Source organism: Melanotaenia boesemani, chromosome 3 (assembly GCF_017639745.1).
Source record: "Melanotaenia boesemani isolate fMelBoe1 chromosome 3, fMelBoe1.pri, whole genome shotgun sequence".
NCBI classification, from domain to species: Eukaryota; Metazoa; Chordata; class Actinopteri; order Atheriniformes; family Melanotaeniidae; genus Melanotaenia; species Melanotaenia boesemani.
This window is the reverse complement of record NC_055684.1, coordinates 39,268,155-39,292,319: the sequence shown is the minus strand read 5'-3', so window position 1 is coordinate 39,292,319 and position 24,165 is coordinate 39,268,155. Positions and strand designations below refer to the sequence as shown.

Genomic DNA, 24,165 nt, shown 5'->3' with positions numbered 1-24,165 from the left:
GTTATAACTCAGCCTGGGCTTGTACACATACAGGGTTAAAGAATAAAGCTGCATGGATGTTTTATTTCTCTGAGGAAAGTGTGGAATAACTGAACTGCCTCCAGCATCTGTCCCAGTAAAGATGGAGCAACACTGCTCTCTGCTGCTTCTGTGGAAGGTTTGCAGTGTTAAAGGTTTGTTAACCAGCAGAATTTGGTGACTCTATCTAACGAAAACCAAAGTTTTGAATTAAAGTCAATATTTAATCTGAACAGCTTTATTTTTGTGTTTTTAAAAGATGCTCAAGGCTTTTTTAGCTTAGAATTATTATTCATTGCTTTACTTTTAAACTCATCCCTTTTTACCTTTCTATTCTTTGTTGGAGTTATTTCCTCCTACAGGTTAACAATCAAAATGTTTGCTTTGTTAGCTCTTAAACACATGTAGGATGTTGTTTAAAGAAAAGCCACTAGAGGGCAGTGTGAGCTTTAGTTTTCACTTTTCACCAACATCTTCAGTTTTAACCGAGCAGATGGTGGAAACGAGTAAATATTTATTCATTCTGCTTCCCTAAACTTATGATTCAAAGCATTTGACCTTTTTTATTTTTTTATGTATGATTTAAATTACTTTGTGTGTGTGTGTGTGTGTGTGTGTGGAGAGAAAGAATTCTGGTTTTTGAATATGCACAAGCATGTTTTTGTAGGTAGCCATCAGCTGAAGTCTCCTCTTTAATTTTAATAAATGTGGAATCTCTGTTTTTTACTCTATAAATTCAACTCTTGATTAAAAAAGGTTGAAACTGAAGTTTGTTTTTAATTTCAGGATAAAATTCTGTTTTTCATATGAATAAAAAAAGGCTGGTTGCTGCTACCTTTATGCCAGTTGTAGATTCTGGAGATGCTCTGCACATGCAGCCCCATCTCTGTTTTGGATGCTGCATCATGGAGCTTCGAAGGTCATCACAAATTACTCATTATTGTTTATTATAAAGCTGTTGGACGGTCCTCTTGGTCCATACAAAGACTCTGGCTTGTATTCTGTCAGAAAAAAACACATGTGCTCCACGTGTGTTCCACATGTGCACCATATGTACATGCACATATGAACAACATGCACAAACATGTAAACCACATGTGCAAACAGGTGGTTTTGGAACATTTTTAAGTGATCCACATGTAAAGAACATGTTTGCACATGTGGATCATGTCTTTGGACCACCAGATATCAGCTGTTACACAGCGTTGTTATGTTCAGGGACCTGTGATTTACCTGCTTAGTTATTTTGCTTCGGCGGTGCCTTTAAGTCATGACGTGATAAAGTGACGTTGAACTGAAAACCTGTTATGTGGATGCCTCTCGTACACAAACTGGTCTTGTTCTACTTCTTTGTTTTAGGGATTCATTAAGAAGAAATTGATGCAAGAGAATTAATAGAAAAGAGAAAGTTTATTCCTCTTAAATGAATAAAAACATGTTGATAGATGCTGTTGGATAAAAGCTACCACCTTTCTGTTCTAATTTTCCAAACTACTTGTAATAAATAGTAAAATAAGTTTTGTAAATGCACCAATAACAGCAAATTCCTGCCCTCTGTGAGTTTAACTGCTGTTGAAACGGATTAAAGCTAATTACTGGGGAGGTGTACAGTTTGCTGCATGTTTGTTCGCTGTCTGCAGGATTTCTGAGGTGTGCCGTGAGATCAGGCAGTAAACTGATTAAATGGATCAGTGATTGGTTTTAATGGCTTTTTAACCCCAGTGTGAAAGTGCACCATTAAATAAAATACAAATAAAATCATATTCTGACATGATGGAGAGAATATGTGCAAGCATAAAGCCTGTGTTTACATTCATTCTTACTCAATATTAAAATTTTTCTACATGATATAAAACTACAACTTTAGCATAGTTAATGTAAGCTGCACCTGCAGGATAAAATATGTAAAGTTCACTTTTCCCTCTTGGCAAGGATGTGCTCTGATCAGCGGTCTTTCATCTCAATGCTGCTGGTTGAGAGAAAAACTGACCCTCCTCCCACCTAAACACTTTTAATGAAGTCGTCCAATGACACAGAGACAGAATTAGGATCCCCTGGAGCCCTGGTAGCTGTATGGGTGGCTGCATGCCTATGCACAGTGGCCATGAAAAAGAGAAAGGGTCCCGAGAGGAGGCCTGTTCAACTCCCCCAGAGGGCCCGAATAGCAAGCTCTCTGCATTATAATTTCAACGTGAAGCAATTCAAGCATCTTGGAGAGTGTCACCAAATGGCACTGCAGGGATTTTTTTTAAAAACACAAGTTCACACCCCGTCAGGGTGGCTGCTAAGCTTGTGCTAACTGAGCGAGTGTAACACAGATGCTCTCCTCCGGGTTAGGGAGGGTCGGGTGGTGGGTGTGGGGGCTGCAGAGGGTGATGACGCAGGAAGTTTCCCACTTTTTCTCAAAATAATCCTCTTTGAAAGTCACTGTGCACCGTCTGTCCACTGAGAAATGAGAGCAAAGACACACCAAGGAACAGATTAATTCAATTTTATTACCATCAAAGTCATCAACTCGGTCAAGGAGTACGTTACAGAACTCACAAATGCAGGGCAGGGCCTACAGGTGACCACTGGCCCTGGAAAACAGCATACCAACAAATACACCTGGAAATGCATGGCGAAAAGAAAGACACAATATAATAAATATGGTGAAAAATGTATTGGAAAAAGCATTGCTTTAAAATTAACGGTATTTATTTGCTATCTACACGAAGAGAGTTTGTTCACATAAATCTCAGATTTCCTTCAGATTAAACCTCAAACTAATAATCTGTATGAATGTGGCCAATCTGAAGCTAATCTAATTCAATACTAATTAAAATGAGACTAAAACATGATTGTTACAAGGAAGTCAAAACTTGATTGTTTATAATAATAAATGTTCTATTTTTCTATGTATTTTACTTGAAAATACAGATTTTCATCCACACGCTGGATTCCACTTTAATTAACCTGGTAAATGTGCTGATGGGGTGTGTCTCTGACTGACAGCGGCCATGTGTGTGTGTGTGTGTGTGTGTGTGTGGAGGACCTGACAGCTGGCAAAGACTAGACGTCTTCTTACAGGTACAAAAGGACACCAAGAATCACAGTTTCTGCAGCAGCAAGTATTGCTCAATTTCCTCCAGAGTGATTAAAGACATCTCTACCTGTAGGTCATTTATTATTATTATTATTATTATTATTATTAATGCTGGAGGGGACCAGTGACAGGAAGGTAGAAGTTGTTATTTTTGTTCATCAACGTTAAAAATCAAATAAACAAACTGAAACAAAAGTGACTGGAAAAGCTGAAAAATTGAAGCATATATGAGAAATATTAATTAATGAATATATAAAGGTGTTTGAATCACCATATCTTATAACAATATTTAAATCATAATTTAATTATTCTTTTCTTTATTTGGCTTTTCTGCTTTTAAACTTTATTTACTCTTTTTTTTTGCCATCCTACATTGTTAATTATATAAAGAATTTTCTTACACTTTCAATCATTTGCTGACCTGCTGTTCTTTTTGCTTTGTTTTGCTTTCCTTTCTCTCTTTGTATGTTGGTATAAATAACTTCTCCGACCCTGTCTTCATTTTTGTTGACTTGTAAATGCAAATAAATAAATAAATAAATTCTAAACAGTTGTTGACAAACAGTCTTTCCCTAAACATGGTTGGCTATGAGCAGGTTTTTAGTTTCCACCCAGTCTGCAGACTTGTGCTGCGTTCGTGTACCTGAACACGTGATGTGTTTAAGATACAAACGACATCTAGTGGAAAAAAATACAAAAACATTTTTCCCAAGTTGGATAAAGATGTCATGTCATTTGTTGTGGTGCCTAAAAACAAAAAGCTACAAATAAATTTGGATGCATAGAACTGCACTGTGATGAAGAGTGTGTTTTCCTTCATGTAACTTACATTTACAGCGAGAGCACGAGAAAGAACAGTAGTAATGCGTTCAGTAGCTTCTGAAAAGGACGTTAGCATAGACGAGGCTTGTGGCGAGAAGCGCGGGTGCTGTGGCCGGCGATAAGATGAGGTTGGCGGTAACTCGTCTTTATCCGCCACGTGGGAGGACGTGGAAACCGGACAGCAGAAAGGGAGAGTGCATGCTCTTTCAGCTACTTCTACAAAGGTTTCTATGTACAGAATCTTTACATGTACAGCTGTGAGATTGTTTCCTGAGCAGGAACTTAGAAAATGAACATCACGTTTGTGTGTGTGTGAAGCTGCCTCATTCAAAAAAGTAGAGAACTGGGCTTAAAAACTCCCAGTCACCAATCTCAACACTGTTTAAGGACAATACCGGGTAGTGTAGACAGTAATAGATAGTAAAGTTATACACATTTCCCATGTGAAAGGAATACAAGGAATCTTCTCATCGTGTGAGGGCCAGCTCTTACAAAATATGAGACTAATTTTGAGTTAAACCTTTCTAATCATCATCAGAACTAATGGTTTAATTGTAAAACTGGCAGAGATGTTCCCCAAGTTGGCTTATTAAGTCATATTTAGCTAAATTTAATCTTCCTTTACTGTCTTATCACTTAGAGCAACCAAAAGGCGACTTTAGCTGTAAGTCTCACAGCAGATGAATTTTGCCTCTGATGCTTTCAAGTTCAAGGAGAAAGATGTGGTTTATGGGGGTTTGGTGGATACACGTTACAGGAAGAACAAAACGAGACAGGAAAAAAGCCAATGCCACGCAGCACCGAGGAAAGGTTGCGCGCAGCCTCCGTGAAGTGATGCTGCGAGTGAGAGAAGCCGAGTCAGTGTCACCATGCTAGCAGCTAATTTACAGTGTGCAGGAGCTGGCGGGGGCTGCAGAGGTCACACAGGGTGGCTGTGGGGGTGGACGTTTAACCCTGCTCATCCCCAGCCTCGGCAGCTGTGTGAAGAGAGGCCGAAGCTTCGCCATTGCAACGTGACGTGGGCGCGGCCCCCTGAGGATCCGGGCTCGGCTGCTGGGGATCTTCAGCAGAGACTGCCGCCGTGGCTTCGGCCTCCGGTTGGCTCACCTCCCCTCCGGCGGGGAGCTCTGTGACTGGAGCAGGGGCGCCTTCGGGCATGGTGGCAGACGATGGCGCGGGGGGGTCGGGGGCAGCCTGGGGAGCCGCGGGGTCTGCAGGGGCGTCGGCTGCAGGGCTGGTGGACCTCGACTCGCTCTGTTCAGGCGCTCTCAGTCTCTTCATGATGGTGGTGACCCGAACAGCTTTCTGTGGGAGCAGACGGAACAAAGTGAGATGAGCCACAAAAACTTTCTTCCTGTTCAAGGACAGAAAGGATGAAGCTTCCGGAAAGAGAATGAAAGACCTACCTTCCACTTAGCTCTGGCAAAGTTCTTTTCTATTTGTGCGCACACATTTTCCTTAATGTTCTTATCTGAAGCTGCACCACCGGAGATCCTGTCGTTTAAAGATTAAAAAAGTTTTTTGTTAACTGGCAGCTTTTGCATCAGATTTGAGGTTTTTTCAATCGTTCCTTTCTTCAGACTTTTCCTCTGCTCTGCAAATGTAATTGACATAAATTACTTGAGGCAGGTGATGTGGAAAGATGGTTGGGAGGTAAGAAGAGCTCTGGACACCACCTTGATAAATAATAGAATGTTTATTACAAAAAGTGGCACCTACAACAGATCTGCAGAAATCAGTGAGGACTCCTAAAGCCAAGTGTGGAAAATTCTACTGACTGTCAACTCTCCTTATATACGGTCACAAAGACTTTCCTGAGTTCACACCTGGAACCACACATGAGACTTGCATGTGGACGGAGTTCATGGGCTTTACAGAGGTCATGTGATACTTAGAGAAACAGGCAAGTATGCCTAAATTTGATTAGTTAATCTAAATGTGATTATACTGTAATACCAACGATCAGACAGTGTGTCTTCCTTTGGTTTCCCTTTGCTAACCCGACAATTACTGCTGCTCCCAAAGAACTGATGCTGAAACATAAAAAATAAATAAATAAATGATAAAATAAAACTGAAATTTACTCAGATTTGTTTATATTTGCAGAAAATATGATATTCAAATTATTATTAGTGATTGTGGGAAATGTGCTCCAACAAATATGTTAAAAAATGAGATTGGTATTCTCCAGTAAACATCTCTAAGTCAAGTTTTACTGAACCTACAGTTTTACTGAGTTTTACATGTCTGATAACATGCAGGATGATCACGTTTCTGCCAACTGAAAACTTTATTTTCTAGTTGACGCAGTGAATTAAGTCATTAACTAATTATTATCACATTATTATCATTATTATTAAACAGTCATTTTTCAAGATAGGTGTATTTTTGGTGTATTTTATCTTTTTTGCATGGTAATCCTTGTACTACATTTGTGCCGTTATTTTTGTTTTACATTTATTTACCACACTTTGGTCAACTGTTGTTTCTTCTGTGCTCTGGAAATAAAATGGTAGGCTGGTTTTCATTTGATCATCTGGTATTAACATTGTTTGGATAGAACGAAGACAGCAGCATCTTCACGTCCTGACTGATCCTGGGATTAAACATGGACACAAAGTCGAGCTGTTTTTACATTTGATAAACCTCTGATGGTAATTAATCTGTGTTGTTCCTGAATGAATCCTAACATCCTGCCTTCAGTTTCAGTCAACTGCTAGAGGTCTGGCGACGCCTAAGACTCTTCCAATATTTGTTTGATATTTCATACATTTCCATAGAGTCAGTACACCAGCATGGCCAAAGTCTAAACACTGAAGACTGGAATTTACCTGTGATTTGAATTTTCTGGCAGCCTTTCTGATGCTATTCGTGCAGTCTGATCACAGAACTCAGATTTTCATTTATTCTGTGCATTATATCAAAGCTCTGCTGCCTACCATTCATGGTTGATGGCCTCCTGGGCCGTCAGTCTCTGGTCTTGATCCACCTCCATCAAACGGGCAACCAGACTTTTAGCTGTTAGAGAAGCATCACACAGAGGAGACAACAAGAAAGGGTTATCTCTCCTGGTGGATGAAACATTAACATGGTGGGTTTGAACACACGAGGGAGGGGAAGCTGGGACGTTTGCTCTTTTACTGTTAACAAAGGTACCTGAATCAGAGATTTCATCCCAGTAAGGAGAGTCAAACTCATAATCGCCTGCCAGGATCTTTCGAAACAGGTTCTTGTCATGGTTTTCATAATCATCGTCATCGACTTCGTCGTAGAAAGGAGGGTTGCCTGACAGCCTGAGATAGGAAAGCAACATCAGAGTCCTGTCTCCAAACAAGCCTCCGATTGGTAGAACAGGCAAACTTACAGTATGTACATGATGACACCTGTTGCCCAGCAGTCCACAGGTCGGCCATACCGCTGCCTACCAACCACCTCAGGAGCTGCACAACAAAACAAAACCTTCACCAAGAAGCCAAAACACGCTGCCACATTACACCATCTGATGTTTCAGTAAAATGACAAACACGAACTAAGCATTTAGAGTCATAAGTCGCAGCAGATTTAGATCCGTTCAGTCCATTATTAGTTTTATAGATTCCTATAAAGCTCATAGAAAATGTTTACCAGCCGTATACAAAAAAGATTAGAAAAAAGACAAAGCTTTTATAAAACCAAGATTCAGAACTAAAATGTAGGAGGATGTGCGTCTGTGTGCAGAGTCAGCTTGTGGAACAAGCTGGATAAAGAAACTAAAGAAGCTAAATCAACAATTATGTTTAAAATAAGTTATTAAAAAAAAATAATGAAAGAGGTTCATTTGCTTTGTTCTGTTTTGCTCTGTGGTGATGTGTAGATAATAAATGAAGAATAGAATATGTTGGAAACCAGCAGCATGTTGGCCTGCAGCTGTTCAACAAAATTTATTTATTGTTGGTTTAACTGTTTAATTCCTTCTTCCTGCTACTTTTCATTAAAGTCTTTGAAATTTATGTTGCATTAATTGTTTTGTTTGGCAAAAAAAGAAAAAAAAGAGAAATGTTCTTACCCAAGTACTCTGGTGTCCCACATGGGTCTTTGATTAATCCGTTCTCCAGCTTGGCAAGATGGAAGTCACTGATGACTATTTTGGAGTGCTTCAGCCGGTTGTAGTACACCAAGTTCTCCAGCTATGGAAAATATCAACACAGGTTGTATTGATAAAATCCGACATCTTCATATATGGAGGATCATAATCTCAAACAGCTACCATTCTGGTTTCGTATGTAAGATGGGTTTCTTCACATATTTCAATATGAATGTCACTAGTTTGATCACTGAGCAGTACTTTGCTCCTGCAAGTTTTTATACTTCAATACTTTTCTATTTGAAGTTTCTTTTTACAATTAAAGAGACACCTCTACGCCATCCATCCGTTTTCATCACCCGTTTATTTCAGTGAACGAGTCCTGGAGCCTGTCCCAGCTGCTATTAGGCGAGAAGCAAGGCACAGCCTGGACAGGCCGCCAGTCCATAGCAGGCACAACTCAAGTATGATGAGACTTTTGGACACTATTTGAGTTATATTTGAGTTTGTGTTACACTTTTAAGAATGCTCCATTGACAATTCTTGTGTAGCACAATTAAATTTTATTCCTGTTGGAACATAACAAAGAAAGGCACTTAGTGGCTGTGTCTCACTCTACTGGTGACGTTGTCAGTTCACACATATCATTTCCATCACAGTGAAAGGATCAGACAATAACATCTTATATACCAAATACAGAAACCTGTTTGATCCCTGAGTACCCAAACTACTGTATAACATTTGTGCAATTACAGCTAGTACTGTCTTGGATAAACATCAGTTAACACTCCTTTATAACCTCCTATTGCTATTAAAACAACATTAACAAGAATTTAAACAATAATCATGCATTTCAGAACCACAACTCTTATTTTGACAATAACCGGAAACTGTTTAATACTCCGCTTTTATTGTGAAGGATTTACCGGAAGTTAACTACCGCCGCTAATGGCCATTGACTACTCCACCGCGGGAAACGAGGGTTTTGCTACCGGTAGCTTCTATACTGTTAGCTCGTACTTCTTTTTACCTAAATAAAGCTTCTAAAATGTTCTCAGGCCATGCGTCAGCGGGAGTTAACCTTGGGTTAATTTCTCCTGGTTACACTCAAGTATGTAAAGAAACTTTTAACAAGATGCTGAAGCATTATTAGCCTCGTTAGCGTTAGCTTACTTGTTCCCGTACATCCCATCATTACAGACGTTTAGTCTCTCTCACACCTATGCTTAAATCGCTGTGACTGTTCACACATTCCTGGCACTCATATCCGATACGACCTTACAAATTTACTGTTTGTGATTTCTTGGCTTCTTACCTGTTGGAACATAACACAGAAAGGCACTTAGTGGCTGTGTCTCATGTGCTGCTGCGTTACACGTATCTGCCTGACAACTCACTCTACTGGTGACATTGTGTCGACTTACAGCAACACCAGCCCACAGCTCCCTCTGTTGGCCAAAAGTTATACGTGCTCTTCCAACATAAAAGTGGATCACACAGACAATAATGGTAATTAATATGGTCCTCTACAAGTTAAAATTAGGGGGGGTGAGGTATTTAACAGAACACTCTGCTCAGTCTTTATTAACACATAGCACCACACTCACCCCCACTTTTTGGAATGTCTCCCGACATTTCAGACTTAAACATTACCACGGTCGCCATAAAAGTCTCTGCTCACTGTGTTGAGTCTCTGAAATTTCACACTGTCGTGCGACCAATGATGGTTGTCCTAGTTCCTCGTAACTCAATATGACCGGTGGGTGTCTGAGTCTGTGCGGGTGCGTTCTTACCACTGGCGCTAGATTTTCACCCCACCCACCGCATTCAGGGACTGGCGAGACCGCTAGGTGCAGTTCATCTTGTGCCGTAGGTGACAACGCATCAGCAACCTCTTCGCTCTGCAGTGGTGCATCTTCTTCTGAAGTATCCTTCTCGGGCTGGAAGGGTTCTGCCTCTGGATTCAGCGATGCCCGAGCCTGCTGCTGTGCTCCAGTCTGCTGCCTCTCTATGCTGGCTGACCGAAGGTGCCACTGGTAGACGCCACCTTCCTCATCATCCTCCGAGTTGCTTTCGGGTGTCATCTGCTGCCTCCGGTTGTGATGGGATGCCCTCTTCTCCATTGCAGGCTGCTGAATCCTCTTCTGCTGCGGTCCACTTGGTGCTAAAGACAGCTCAAGGGGTAGATAGCTGCATGGCAACAGTAGATTTCTGTGGACCACCCGGTCCCGCCCCTTGCCGCTCTCCGGACTGATTCGATACACTGGGCTGTCATCACCCCTCCTCTCTTTCACTCTGAAAACTTGGTCCTCCCAGTAGGACTGAATTTTCCCTGTGCCTCCTCTTTGAGTAAGGTTTCGTATGAGAACCCAATCACCAGGCTCCAGAGCACTACCTCTGACTTTCTTGTCATAGTCTGTCTTTCTGCGGGCTGCTCCTTTCTCTGCAATCCTGGCCGCAATCTGGTAAGCCTCCTGCATCCTCCGTTTCCATTCACTCACATAGTTCTCGTAGCTCCCGTGGGCTTTGTCTCTCTCAAAGTTAAACAGGAGATTGATTGGCAGGCGTGGAGAGCGGCCAAAGATAAGGTGGTAGGGTGCATATCCTGTGCTCTCATTTCTGGTGCAATTATATGCGTGCACAACCTTTGCCAAGGACTGCTTCCAATCCTTCTTCTCCTCCTCTTCTAGGGTTCTCAGCATGGAGAGCAGGGTTCAATTGAACTGCTCCACCTGCCCGTTTCCCTGGGGATAATACGGTGTTGTGTGAGAGCCCCGGATGCCTGAGAGTTCTTTCAACCTAGCCATCAGTTTGTTTTCGAACTCAGCCCCCATGTCGTGGTGTAGTTTCTGGGGGAAGCCAAATTTCAGTGCAAAATCATTGAAGAGCTTGTCAGCTACAGTCTTTGCTGATTTGTTTCTTGTCGCGTAGGCCTGCGCGAACCTCGTAAAGCGATCCATAACCACCAATATATATTCATAGCCGTTTTTACACTTATCCAAGTGCAGAAAGTCAATTGACACCAGCTCGAATGGGCATGTGGACTGGATTGGGACCAGAGGGGCACGGGTGAGTCTACTTGGTTTCTTCCTTTTGACGCATTCACAGAGGTTGGTCACAAAGTGTTCTACAGTCTTTTGCATTTGCGGCCAGTAGAACCGTTCTCGGATCAAATCCAGTGTCCTCTCTACACCCAAGTGTCCCATGTCTTGGTGCAACTCCTTGAAGATCAGTGGGTGGTAGGACTTGGGTGCCACCAGTTGCTCACGTCGAGAAGTCCTATGACGCAGCACACCATCTTCACCCAGGACAAGCTTTGTCCACTGTTTCAGCAGTATCTGAACGTCTGGCTGCTCTGTCCTAATCTCAGCCCTATCTGGTCTGCACTTTCTGTTCTTATACCAGATGACTCGTGCCAGAGCTTCATCTCCTTCTTGAGCCTCTCTAATCTGTGACTGAGTTAGGGGTTGACCACTGTTGCTACTACTATCCCTTACCAGTTCCAGAGCACAGATCTGTACGACACCAACACCTCTGTGGGGGTCTGTCTTTTCGGCTGTGACACCCTCCACGAATGCACTGATGGTCTCTCCACTAACCTCTGTTGTGCAGCTGTTTATGTAATCCTCAATGTAGAGTGGCATTTGAGACAGTCCGTCAGCATCGTTGTTCTTCTTCCCAGGGCGATAGCGTATCGTGAAGCGATAGTCAGCCAGCTCTGCCACCCATCTGTGACCCGCCGAGTTGAGTTTGGCGGTCGTCCAGACATAAGTCAGAGGGTTATTATCTGTATATACCACGAAAGATGGAGCGTGGTACAGATAATCCCGGAATCGCTCACAGATGGCCCACTTCAATGCCAGAAATTCCAGCTTTCCTGAGTGGTACCTCTTTTGTGATGGACTGAGACTGCGCGAGCCGTAGGCTATCACTCTCATCTTGCCCTCTTGCCTTTGATACAGCACCGCACCCAATCCATCGTGGGATGCGTCACAGTGGAGTGCAAAAGGCTGGTCAAAGTCGGGGTACCCAAGGATGGGGGGTTTGGTGGGGGCCTCGATCAGCTGATCCAGTGCGACCTGGTGTTCTGTGGTCCACTGGATCGGAGTACGGGATGGTAAGTGACCCTTTGTAGTCTTTCCCACCTTCTGTTGACTTTCCAGAGGTGCTGGGTTCTGCTGTTCAGACTTTGGTGGTGTCAGGAGGCTGTACAACGGCTTAGCTCTGCGGGCGACGTTAGGGATGAAAGAGCGGTAATACGAGAGGAAGCCCAGCATCTGTCGCAGGTTCCCCACTGTTGTTGGTGTTCTCTCTTTCAGGGCCACAACAGGTGCAATCTCTGCTGGGTCCATAGTGTAACCCTCCCCTGTCACCATCTTCCCTAAGAACCTGACCTGTTTTCTGAACAACTCACATTTCTTTGGTGTAAGCTTTACGCCATGCTCCTTGTAGCGCTGGAGAACCAGATGGATGTGTTCCAGGTGCTGGTCAAAACTGCTACTATGCACCAAGTTGTCATCCTGGTAGGGGAGGCAGATACTGTCTCTCAAGCCCATTAAGCAGTGCTCCATACTCCGTTGAAACTCAGCAGGTGCAGAACTCAGGCCGAAAGGTATGCGTACCCACTCGTAGAGCCCCCAGGGTGTGATGAAAGCTGTAAGTGGGCGACTCTCTTCATCCAGGAAACCCTGGTGGTACGCCTTGCCTTGATCCAACACCGAAAACCACGAGCTCCCACCAAGAGTATCCAGCATGTCCTGTATTCTTGGTATCGGGTGGCGGTCAGGCACTGACTTGCGATTTAGTTCCCTGTAGTCACAGCAGACGTAAGCTGCCATCCTTCTTCCTGACACACACCACTGGCGATGAGTAGGGAGACCGGGAAGGGGTTATCCAGCCCCTATTCAGCAGGTCTTGCAGGTACTCCTTCACCTCCTTGTGAAGGGGTCTGGGTACAGACATGTAAGTCTTTTGGACGGGACTGGTGTCATTTAGGGTTATGTGCATTTTTAATGATGCAGCCAACATCATCCCCATCGTAGGCAAAAGCTTCACATTCCTCTCTCAGCATTGCCTTGGCTAGCTCCTGTTGGATCTCAGAAAGGTGGCTGAGGTCAATCGGGGGGTCCCACACTCTTGGCTTCTCTGCTCTGGTGCCTACTGTTTGTGCATGGTCCAGAGTCTGGTTCTGGCTGTTTTCTCTGGGCTGAAAGCCTGCTGAGTATACAGTTTTCAATGTCTCTAAATGTCCAATTATCCTGTGTCGCTCCAGATAGATGGGGTGGTCTGTGGTGTTGGCGATTGGGACTGGTATGTATGTGACTTTCTTATCAGGGATGTGTCCCAGTACCTCACTGAGGGACACACCTTCCGGCGGAGGATTCAGCATATCCGGTGTGAACAGCATGTCTTCGCCTCGAGCCCGTGCATTGACATGCGCTCTGACATAGATGGTGGAGACTTGCTTGGCTGGCAGTAGCGTTCTCCTCCCCCCTGTGCGAGCCACTCCAGTGTCTGGGTCTGAACCACTTTCCACTAACTTGAGCACACTCTGTGCAGTTTTCACTGTAATGGAGAAAGCTTTACTCACTCTGTGTGCTAGATGCTTCCTTTCTCCTCTTGTCTTAACCTCGTTGCCTTTTATCACAGCTTCAATGACATTGTAGCCTATGATGGGATCACTGGCAACTGCTGCATCACTGGATACCAGTATCGGGACCTGAAGCTCATTTTTGTCATCCTCCAGTCGGAAGCTGACTTCAATCCAGCCCACAAAGGGTATCTGTGTGTTGTTAGCAGCCAGGACTGTCAGTTCCTCACTTCCTAACAACTCTGCTATTGGTTTTATTACTGTGTGAGGTAAGTGCTGTTTACGCCAGGGCTCATTGATGATACAAGACTGAGCACCCGTGTCCCACAGAGCTTGAACTTGGTTATTGTCCATGAAGCAGTGTACAATACACCTGTTACCCACCAATTCTACCAGCTGTGATTGATGCTTTGAAGATCTATACTGTACTGCGTGCACTGCTGCCATTCTGTCTGTGTGCATTCTTTCTGGCTGTGTTGGGCTGTCCAGGCTCTGCTGGCTCTGGGACCTTTGGTCCTGGACTACTGGTGGTCCCACCCCTGCAGTCCCGACCCATTTCCCGGCAACTGTTTCTGAGTCCTGCACCCCCGAGAGAAGTGGCCATCTTGCCCACACTTGAAGCAGTGTAAACAGTTTTCACCCGCTCCCTCACTTTTGCACTTTTTACAGCCTTTGCGTTTTTGCCTCGGTATGTTAGGTTGATGGTTAGCTTCCATAGCGGTAAGTAACATCTGCCTCATTTCATTACACAACTCTTCGATCATCTCCTTTGTGCTCAAAGTCTGTTCAGCTTTATTTTCTCTCCCTTTTACAGCTTTGACCGTCACTACTGTGTTGGGGTCTCTGGACTTATAAGGGGTCTTAGAGGTGCCAGGGTCAGCGTGGATGTCAGAACTGAGCTCTTGCACCTTAGCACCTTTTGCAGCAGTGGATTTCTTTCGCTTTTCTTGTCGCTCATTTTCCACCCTTGAAGCCTCATTTACTCTTTCTATCAGTTCTTCATCGGTGATTTTAACATTATTGAGGTGGGGCAGAAGGTTAAATTTCACAGAGTCACTTAATAGTCCAGTCTCAATGGATCTGAGGAACTTACGTTGTATGGTGATACGGCTATGTTGTTCCTCAGCATCCTCATTCTCAGCTTTCCACAACAGCTTCTCTTTAAGCTCTATGGCTCGAAATACAAAGTTCAGAGCTGTCTCTTTGGGCTGTTGAGACAGATTAATGAGTTGGTGGTAGAGGTCTGTCGAGCTATCCACCCTGTAGTGGCCCCTCAGGATGACAAGGAGTGCGGAGAGGGTCAACCCACGCTTGATTTCTAACATGTCTCTCAGAGGTAGCCCTGGACTCACAGCTCTAATCACTGCTTCAACTACCTCAGTCTCTGTGTGACCTCTTTCTAACCCAGTCTCAATTTGTCTGACCAGGCTGAGGTATGACAACTTCTCCTTCTGGCCACTTTCTCCTATCTGTCCACAGATTTTAAACTCTCTCCTCAGCACGACCTCAGGGGGCATGTAGGCTGGGTCTTTGGGTGGGGGTGCTGGGCTCTTGAGAAGATGCTGTAGTGGTGAGAAGTTCCTCTCCATTCCTGCTTCAGTAGCTGGCTGTAGACGACGTAGCAGAGTCGACTTGTCGTTTAGCCTAGTCTTTGGGGCAGTTCCATGTTCTCTGCCTTGCTTCTCTATCTCAATCAAGACATTGTTCAGGATCTCTGTGACTTCTTCATCACTGCGATCTATTTCGACCTCATCCAGTACCTCTTCTGCTTTTCTGATAAGCAATCTCCGTGGCACGCTGCCAGGCTCTCTGGTGTCCAGGCCACTACACTTCAGGGACTTGCAGACACTCAGGAGAGGTCCCGCACTCAGCTGCCACAATGCGGCGCTCACTTGATCCCGCAGAAGCTGAATTTCCTCCATCTCACTGCCGATTGAAGAAGGTTCGTCTCTTGGGTAAAGGAGGGTGAGGAACAGATGGTTCTGATGTCCACTTCTCCTCCTGGCTGGCTCGCCAAAATTATGTTAAACTTTTAAGAATGCTCCACTGACAGTTCTTGTGTAGCACAATTAAATTTTATTCCTGTTGGAACATAACAAAGAAAGGCACTTAGTGGCTGTGTCTCATGTGCTGCTGCGTTACACGTATCTGCCTGACAACTCACTCTACTGGTGACGTTGTCAGTTCACACATATCATTTCCATCACAGTGAAAGGATCAGACAATAACATCTTATATACCAAATACAGAAACCTGTTTGATCCCTGTGTACCCAAACTACTGTATAACATTTGTGCAATTACAGCTAGTACTGTCTTGGATAAACATCAGTTAACACTCCTTTATAACCTCCTATTGCTATTAAAACAACATTAACAAGAATTTAAACAGTAATCATGCATTTCAGAACCACAACTCTTATTTTGACAATAACCGGAAACTGTTTAATACTCCGCTTTTATTGTGAAGGATTTACCGGAAGTTAACTACCGCCGCTAATGGCCATTGACTACTCCACCGCGGGAAACGAGGGTTTTGCTACCGGTAGCTTCTATACTGTTAGCTCGTACTTCTTTTTACCTAAATAAAGCTTCTAAAATGTTCTCAGGCCATGCGTCAGCGGGAGTTAACCTTGGGTTAATTTCTCCTGGTTACACTCAAGTATGTAAAGAAACTTTTAACAAGATGCTGAAGCATTATTAGCCTCGTTAGCGTTAGCTTACTTGTTCCCGTACATCCCATCATTACAGACGTTTAGTCTCTCTCACACCTATGCTTAAATCGCTGTGACTGTTCACACATTCCTGGCACTCATATCCGATACGACCTTACAAATTTACTGTTTGTGATTTCTTGGCTTCTTACCTGTTGGAACATAACACAGAAAGGCACTTAGTGGCTGTGTCTCATGTGCTGCTGCGTTACACGTATCTGCCTGACAACTCACTCTACTGGTGACATTGTGTCGACTTACAGCAACACCAGCCCACAGCTCCCTCTGTTGGCCAAAAGTTATACGTGCTCTTCCAACATAAAAGTGGATCACACAGACAATAATGGTAATTAATATGGTCCTCTACAAGTTAAAATTAGGGGGGGGTGAGGTATTTAACAGAACACTCTGCTCAGTCTTTATTAACACATAGCACCACATTTGCTGGCCACTAACAGAGTGACACCACCTTAACAAAGGTGTCCTAAATACACCGCCTGGCCAAACAACGAGGTCACCCACTCTAACATCTGGTTGGACCTCCTTTATCTCTGATTCCAGCAGCTTCTCTGTGGCATCGTCTCTAGAAGCTTCTGCAACGTCACCACATTTATTTCCATCCAGTGTTGCATTAATTTTTCTCCAAGATCTTGTGTTGATGATGGAGAGTCCGACCACTGCACAAAGCCTTCTCCAGCACATCCAAAGATTCTCCATGGGGTTCAGGTCTGGACTCTGGTGGCTGATCCATGTGTAAACAGGGTATCTCCTGTTCCCTGAACCAGTCTTTCACAATCTGAGCCCCAAGAATCCTGGCACGGTGCCATCAGGGAAGATGGAATAACCTGCTCATTCAGTATATTCAGGTATCAGCTGACCTCATTCTTTGGAGACATTATAACAGCTGTATTCGGCTGAACTTCGCAAATGACTCTGAAATTGTGGGATTGATCCCTAAGGACGACTACGTAGACTACAGAGGATTGACGTAGAACTTTGTGGACTGGTGTCAGCAAAACCACCTCCTGATCAATGCAGGGAAAACCAAGCAGCATCACAGAGAGGGAGAGGAAGAAGCTGGACTAAGTCTTCAGGAAGTCCAGCTCTGTCCTGGGCTGGTCTCTGTGCTTAGTGCAGGAGCTAGGTGACCTCCATGCTGGACCACCGGTCCCACCCCTGCAGGACCCCTGTCTGGTCTGGAGAGCAGCTTCAGGGACAGACTGATCCGTCCTCGCTGTGTGAAGGAGAGACACCGCAGGTCTTTCTTCCTGCTGCTGTCAGGCTTTACACTGAACACGTGAAACTGTCTTTACATGTTTATATTAGGGCTGTCAAAATAATGTGTTAACAGCAGTAACTAATTTATATAATAATTTGCATTAAAATTTTTAACACAGTTAACGCATGCGCAGATTGACAAGCCCCGTACATCTGTCATTTCACTATTTCACTATTAAACATGGTCCTGAGTTCTACTGCAGTTTTTCTTCCATGTGGTTCTATCAAACATTAAAGTGATCACTGATCACCATCATTCAGGATGTGTTACTGACCACATTTCTTCCTGGAAGACGATGGTACTCAGCTATCCGCCCAGTTTCTAATATTGTGTTGGACAGTTCTGAACCCAGTTCTAGTAGTTTCTGCATCTCCTTAGATGTTTTCTCTGCTTGATGCCGACGATCTGACTCTTCTGGAACAGACAAACATCTTTTCTGTGACCATGGATGTGTCTTTCCACATGGTTGTTTTAAGAAATGAGAAGCTGCTCACTGCATTAGTTGAGATTAAATAACTGAAAGATAAACGCTAATGCAGTCATCATCTAATAGGAGCCCCCAACCTATTTGCAGGTGGTGACTTTTTTGGCCAGGCAGTGTATTTGGACCTACTGTTCAGATTGATCGACATACTCTAAGACATATACATTACCTTGAGGTTTCTATGAACAATGTACAGGGAGTGCAGATAGGCAACGGCCTCCAAAACTTGGCGCACCACATTGCTGGTGTCGCGCTCGGAGTAGTAGCCCTGATCCAGGATCCAGTCAAACACCTCCCGGCCTGTCGCACTGTGGAAATGTAGAAAAGGAAGAACCGCTATGTGTACGTGTCGTCCCATATTTTTCTGATTATTTGTCCTTCTATAATCAAAAGAAAACAAAAGCAAGAAAATCTGGTGATATACTGTAGACATAAGTGATTGTGTTATATACTTGCATCAAAATGTTGTTTTTCCAGGAATAGAGCAGATTACGAGAGGCATCCATTTCCCAATAGATGCCTCTTTTGTGTTTATTTAGTTTTAGTCAACCAGAACCCCTAAACTTACAACTCAGATGTACTCAGAGGAGGGAAAATGTGCATATCTACATTTAGAATTTCCACAGAAATACATCAAAATTCCCAAGAACACATGCTGATGAGAAGCTATAATCTGAATACCAAATGACATGGAGCTCTGAGCTGCTCTCATACGTGTGGGGACTTAAAGAACAAAAGCTTGTTCCCTACAAACATACAATCAACAGAAGGAGTTCAAATCTGAGCTACGGCAAAGGCAATCTTTCTCCTTCCAAACTCACAGTTCAAGGAAGAGGAAGTATTCCTTTTTGGTCTCGTAGACGTCAACCAGTTGGAGAATATTGGGATGCTTCACCCTGAGGAGGATGCGTGAGGAGACACAAACAGAAAGAGACTGATGTCATGAGTCAAGCAGCAGATGACGTCTGAAGCGCTCATTCAGTTGAAGGGACAGTGAGAACAGCAACACGAATAACACACTGCAGTGGCCCTGAAAACTTAAAGAAGAAAACAAACACAAGACCAAATCAAAGAAATGTCCATTAATAGTAAGAAATGGATCTTTGCTCCTTCACAGACAAGCAGGCTTACATTTTCTCATGCTTTTACTGAAGCATGTAGAAAGCTCTGCAGCAGCTGATCCTGCCTGTAACAGCAGCAGCACCCAGAGGGATGTAAATACACACTCAGTTCTTCACATGCAAAACTCCATGTCAGTGGAAAACTAATAAAACAGACTGAATCAGTTTATTTAAAACCCCTTCCTCTTTATTCAAAACCACAGCGTTATTGAGATGTGGTCCACTTATTGATCATTTTTGCTTTGCGGCACCTCTACCAGGTGTGCTGTTTCATAACTGTATTTTAACATGTGGCGGATAAGGAGCAGGGGAAGATAGCGTTTCCATTTGTTTTTTTTTTTTCCTTTGTTTTTGTAAAATAGTGCATATACACCCAGAGAAAAGAACACCCTCATAGGAAGTACCACTTTGTTTATTTTGCATTTTTTTTATGTTTGAAATAAAGAATTAAGATGAATCCCCATCTGTCATGGCTTCCCCAGTAATCATTTACCACATGTCATGGGTCTCTGGACTCCTTTGTCTGCCGTTCTGTTTCTTCCCTTTCCTTCGCCCGTGTGTTGTGTTTTGTGTGTGTGGGCGTGGCTGTTTCCTCTGACAGGCTCCTAAGCCACAGCTGCCATTCATCTACTCATCACACCAGCAGTGTTTCTACCACAGTCCTTCCTTCATTCGATGCCAGATTGTGGAACTAACAACACGTGCTATCTGGTCTACTGTATTTTTGGAAAATCTTGTCTTGCTCCTGTTTCCAGGCCTAATATATGTATTGTCCTTTTAGAGAATCCTGCTTAAGCCTTTTGTGCTCTCCAAAACTGTTGGATATACCTCACCTCCCGGTCCTGAGCCCCGCCTGCATTCACAGCCTCTAAATCATCCTGAGGAGCCACAGATGATCTGTCTGCCCGCTCGCGCTTCCTACCAGTTTACAAGAATTTTTATTCCTACAATAAAATCTTTCGTTTCTCAGCTTTAGATCCCTGTCTGCTCTTAGGGTTTGCAATCTTGCCTGTGTGGCAACACGTTGTTCAACATAATGTTGGTCTAAATGTGGAGCAGGAATCTTAATGAGTCTTTCATCAGAGTGAAGAGGATATTTAACCTTGTGGTATTAAAATGGTATTAAACCTTCTTTTTTTTACAAATAATTGAGGATTTTATGTTTAAATCCACATTTTCTGAAGAGCAGGAGAGAACATCCCAGTCACTGAGGTATGTGTAATGTGTTATTTCCAGAAAAATAAGAAAATGTGTTTTGAAAGGCTTCACACCTTCCCTTTGCTGCAGCAGATGAGATTACGATACTGCTGTTTTTCTCTTTAGAGACAGAAAATCAGAAATGTTCCAGTTAAAGAAGTCTCTTAAAAACAGTGTGAAGTTAAGTTTGCATGACTTTTTCCTTCTCTCAGAGCACAGAGACATTTCTGTTTCCATTTATAAGTAGATGGCTCACATCTTTAAGATGAGGATTTCGTTTTTGGCCGCCTTGCGGACCTTCCTCCCGTCCTTTTTCAGGAACTTTTTACACGTGTACATTTTCATGGTAGTTTTGTCCTTGGCCCTGAATATCTCGCAGAACTCTTCCCTGGAAGAAAAAGAATAAAAAGCATTTAATTGCACTTTAGTTTTAGTGAAACGTCCTTCATGAATACAGATAATTGATTGAACCAGCAGCTGTCAGGATACTCACGACTTAACAATCTGACCAAGGTCATATTTATCTGTCACATCTGAAGGATTGTTGTAATCCTTCTTTTCCCGGATTGTTAAACAGCCAAACGACATGGCCACTCCTGACCTGTATTAAAAAAGAGAGACAGACGATTGTTAAAAAAAAAAAAAAAAAGGAAGCCAATGACGTCTCATCAGTTTGGCTGCACATTTTGCAGTAATATTAAACTTAATGATGACTTGGCAGAAATGGAAAAAGCCTTTTAAAGTGTGCAAGCTAAAGAGCCACCAGAGGCAGTATCCATGCAGTAGGTTGTTTCACTTAACCTTCTGCTTCAGAGCTCTTCTCCACCCTGCATTACCACAAAGCAAAGAGAAGACTGCAGCACAGATGACGCTTTATACCAACATCTTATTCTAAAAACATGAGTCTGGAATATCTTCTGTCAGCCGAGAGCTCCAAACCACAGGGGCCAGAGAGGTGGAAGAGCACCAGCTAATATAAAGCGACAACCCAGAGACGTTACTGCAGCAACAAATTTGCAAGCAAGAAAAGAGATGCAACAATTACAGCAAAGCACACTGGGACTGGAGGAGGAATTGTAGGACTATATGAGCCCTGTATCAACACTTAAACACCTCTGTGCACTGCAGTCTCTCAGAGTGCAATTTTATTGATTTACTTATTTATTTCTGCAAGAATTAGAGGTTTAATATCTAAGCCCAAGTATGTGGTCGTGGATTACGTCATGTTCTACTGCAATTAACATGTAATGGTTTTTGTTTATCTTTGTATATAAAAACCTGAAGTTTAATGAAAATGAATAAAAATAATAAAAAGATTATAAAGATACACATTACACTACATTACAGTTTATTCACCACTTACATCAAGCATGACTAAAATAAGTAGGTTAAATCTGAGTCCAATCTTGCATTCTGCTCTCCTGGAGCCAGATGCATAAAAAACATGCATCACTTTATCCATCACACAAGTAGTGTTTATAAAGGAAGAATGTGCGCACCTCATGCATTTTTCAAACCATTTTAGAGCCACTAAGGTCTAAAATGTTGCAGTGGAAATTAAAAATGCTGACAGAAATTATTTACTTTAATCCCTATAAAACATCCTCTGTACATTATTACACTTTATGATATACCAGTTGTTAGTGCCACATAGAAATGACCTTCGTTATGAGTAATATTTGTTGTTTTGTAAAGAATAAAATAGCACCAATTCACATAAAAAATTATCTGTGGGCACATTACAGAGAAAATAAACAAATGTAGTAGAAATCCGATCCCATTCAACTTGGTTCATTCTATTAAACCAGTTAACAAACAGCAGTCCAGCTGAAGAAACCAGCAGACTTCATCAAATGATCAGATTTAATCCCCATCCTGCGCTTTCTCAGGAATCTCTGCTTTAACAAGAGGAGCCACTCATCATAGCGCAGTAAATGTCTGGATACCCAGTTAACCATTAACTAATAAAGAAGGAATGGCTGTTTATTACTAGAGAATTAATTACTTAATAGATGGAGGCATTAGACCCAACAGTCAGTAAAAGAACAGTGTCATCATGTACCTGCAGTACAACTCACTTAGCGCGACTGAAGGAAACAACTTCCAAAAATGAAAAGTGGAATAACTGTCATGGGACAACAGAGTTCTCCCAGGTCTAAACTTCTGACAAATTAAAACAAAAAGTGGTGGAAACAAAAATGGGGCTCACCCAACACATGCAGGCAATATGTCCAAGAAATAGATTAAACTTGTAGTCACTAACGGATCCAGTCCAGCTGCACTGTAGGCTTGCTGTCAGATCCTGGACCAGCAGGAATGTTCTGTATGCAAAGCAGAGAAAACGCTTTCATGGCCTCGCAAAAACCTTCTGCGCTCACGCTCTTGGTGACAGATGTCCACGTGTAAATAAGCACAGCCAGAATGAGAATATGGCATAAAGTGCAAGAGGGGCAATCTGTTGACGGCGCCTCCACAAACCACCTCATGATCCAGTCTTTCTGAACGAGGCGCTGCATGAAGATTTCTCAAACTGTGCCGTTCTCTGTAAGTCTGTCCTAGTCTGTGTGAGGAGCTGGCCTTTCTACAATTTACTGTGCATGTCTTAGGATAGGAAGTGCTTTTGTTCGGTGAACTTATTCAACTAAGACGAACGGAAACAGGCACCATTTAAATGAAAGGAATTCTGAGTAGGTCAGACAGGCAGAGAACGTAAAAACAAATGTTCAAAAAATTAAGAAACAGCAAGTAGCTCAGACTGTTCATAGGAGAGCTGAATAGTCCAAGTAGTAAGAGAACATTCGTGAAAGCTCATAAACTGAATGACGGGATTTACCTTTCTGGAAAAATTTTCAGCAATAACTCAGCAAAGACCTTCGTTTCACAGATTAATGGTAATGCTGAGGCAAAAATCCAAATCTAGAGAAGAAGCCCAGCTGCTGTCTCATTTAAAATACAACATGTTAAAATGAGTGTAATGGATGAGGAATTTCAGTGGCACTTCAAGCTTTTAGAAGGTTGCTGGCAACATCACATAATGGAGGCAGCGTAATGGATCTTTTTGGACTGACCATCATCAGCAGCATTATCCCTCCATGTTCTGACTGCTATCAGCCCTTCAGGAGCACCAGCCAATGACTGGAAATGCTTTGTGGCCCAGTGTGTGACCTTGTCTGCAGCAGGGCCAGCCTGGCTGTACAACGGCTGGCTCTCTACGGGAGCAGTGAACAGTTAAAGGACAGGAGATGGATGGTGGGGAAAGGCTGGAGGCTCACTGTGCAAACACAGCAACCCACCCAGCATTGCTCACTTGCAATGAGCACATGAAGAGGAATGTTTTTGTGCTTTTGTGACAACAGAGAAAAAACTCTCGTATTGCTTGGTAAAGTTACGGATTAGGCTAAATGCAGTGTTACATATGCCGTGTGTCAGGACTTTTTAAAGCAGCAGTAAGGAGGATTATTTTACCTGCAACTGAGGCATAATGCTGTGTATGTCTCATAGAAGTAACTGGTACTTCTTCAGTATGGTAAGCCTCAACTTGAGGGAGCATCCTTCTCCACTAATCCCAGGATAAATTTCCTCAGAGACAGAGTGGTTTCTCCTTGTTTTCTGACAGAAACATGGTGAACAGAAGACACAAGTGCTACAGTCCTTAATGAAACAGCACCCCCTCATTTTAGTTTTATGAATAAATGTCGAAACGGGAGGAAAGGGGGAGGAGAAGCTGTCGTATTTAAAGATTCATTCCAGTGTAAAGAGATTTCATTTGCTGATTTTACTTCTTTTGAATATC

General features: G+C 43.0%; 1 protein-coding gene across 3 annotated transcripts in view; it reads right to left on the bottom strand.

Annotated features, from left to right (window-relative positions):
• Positions 1-3,029: 3,029 nt before the first annotated feature.
• Positions 3,030-24,165, bottom strand: part of LOC121636265 (caM kinase-like vesicle-associated protein) — a 49,525-nt gene continuing 28,389 nt past the window's right edge. For 2 of the 3 annotated variants that reach the window (XM_041979644.1, XM_041979643.1), the window contains 10 exons: positions 20,866-20,973; positions 20,629-20,760; positions 18,876-18,950; positions 18,224-18,362; positions 7,971-8,091; positions 7,290-7,365; positions 7,082-7,218; positions 6,865-6,943; positions 5,332-5,419; positions 3,030-5,230 (listed from right to left, as the gene is read on the bottom strand). In XM_041979644.1, coding sequence (XP_041835578.1) covers positions 4,874-5,230; positions 5,332-5,419; positions 6,865-6,943; positions 7,082-7,218; positions 7,290-7,365; positions 7,971-8,091; positions 18,224-18,362; positions 18,876-18,950; positions 20,629-20,760; positions 20,866-20,960 — 1,299 coding nt within the window. In that variant the 5' untranslated portion in view covers positions 20,961-20,973 and the 3' untranslated portion in view covers positions 3,030-4,873. Of the gene's footprint in view, positions 5,231-5,331; positions 5,420-6,864; positions 6,944-7,081; positions 7,219-7,289; positions 7,366-7,970; positions 8,092-18,223; positions 18,363-18,875; positions 18,951-20,628; positions 20,761-20,865; positions 20,974-23,837; positions 24,035-24,165 lie in introns of those variants that run through there. The other variant, XM_041979645.1, reaches the window with a different exon arrangement.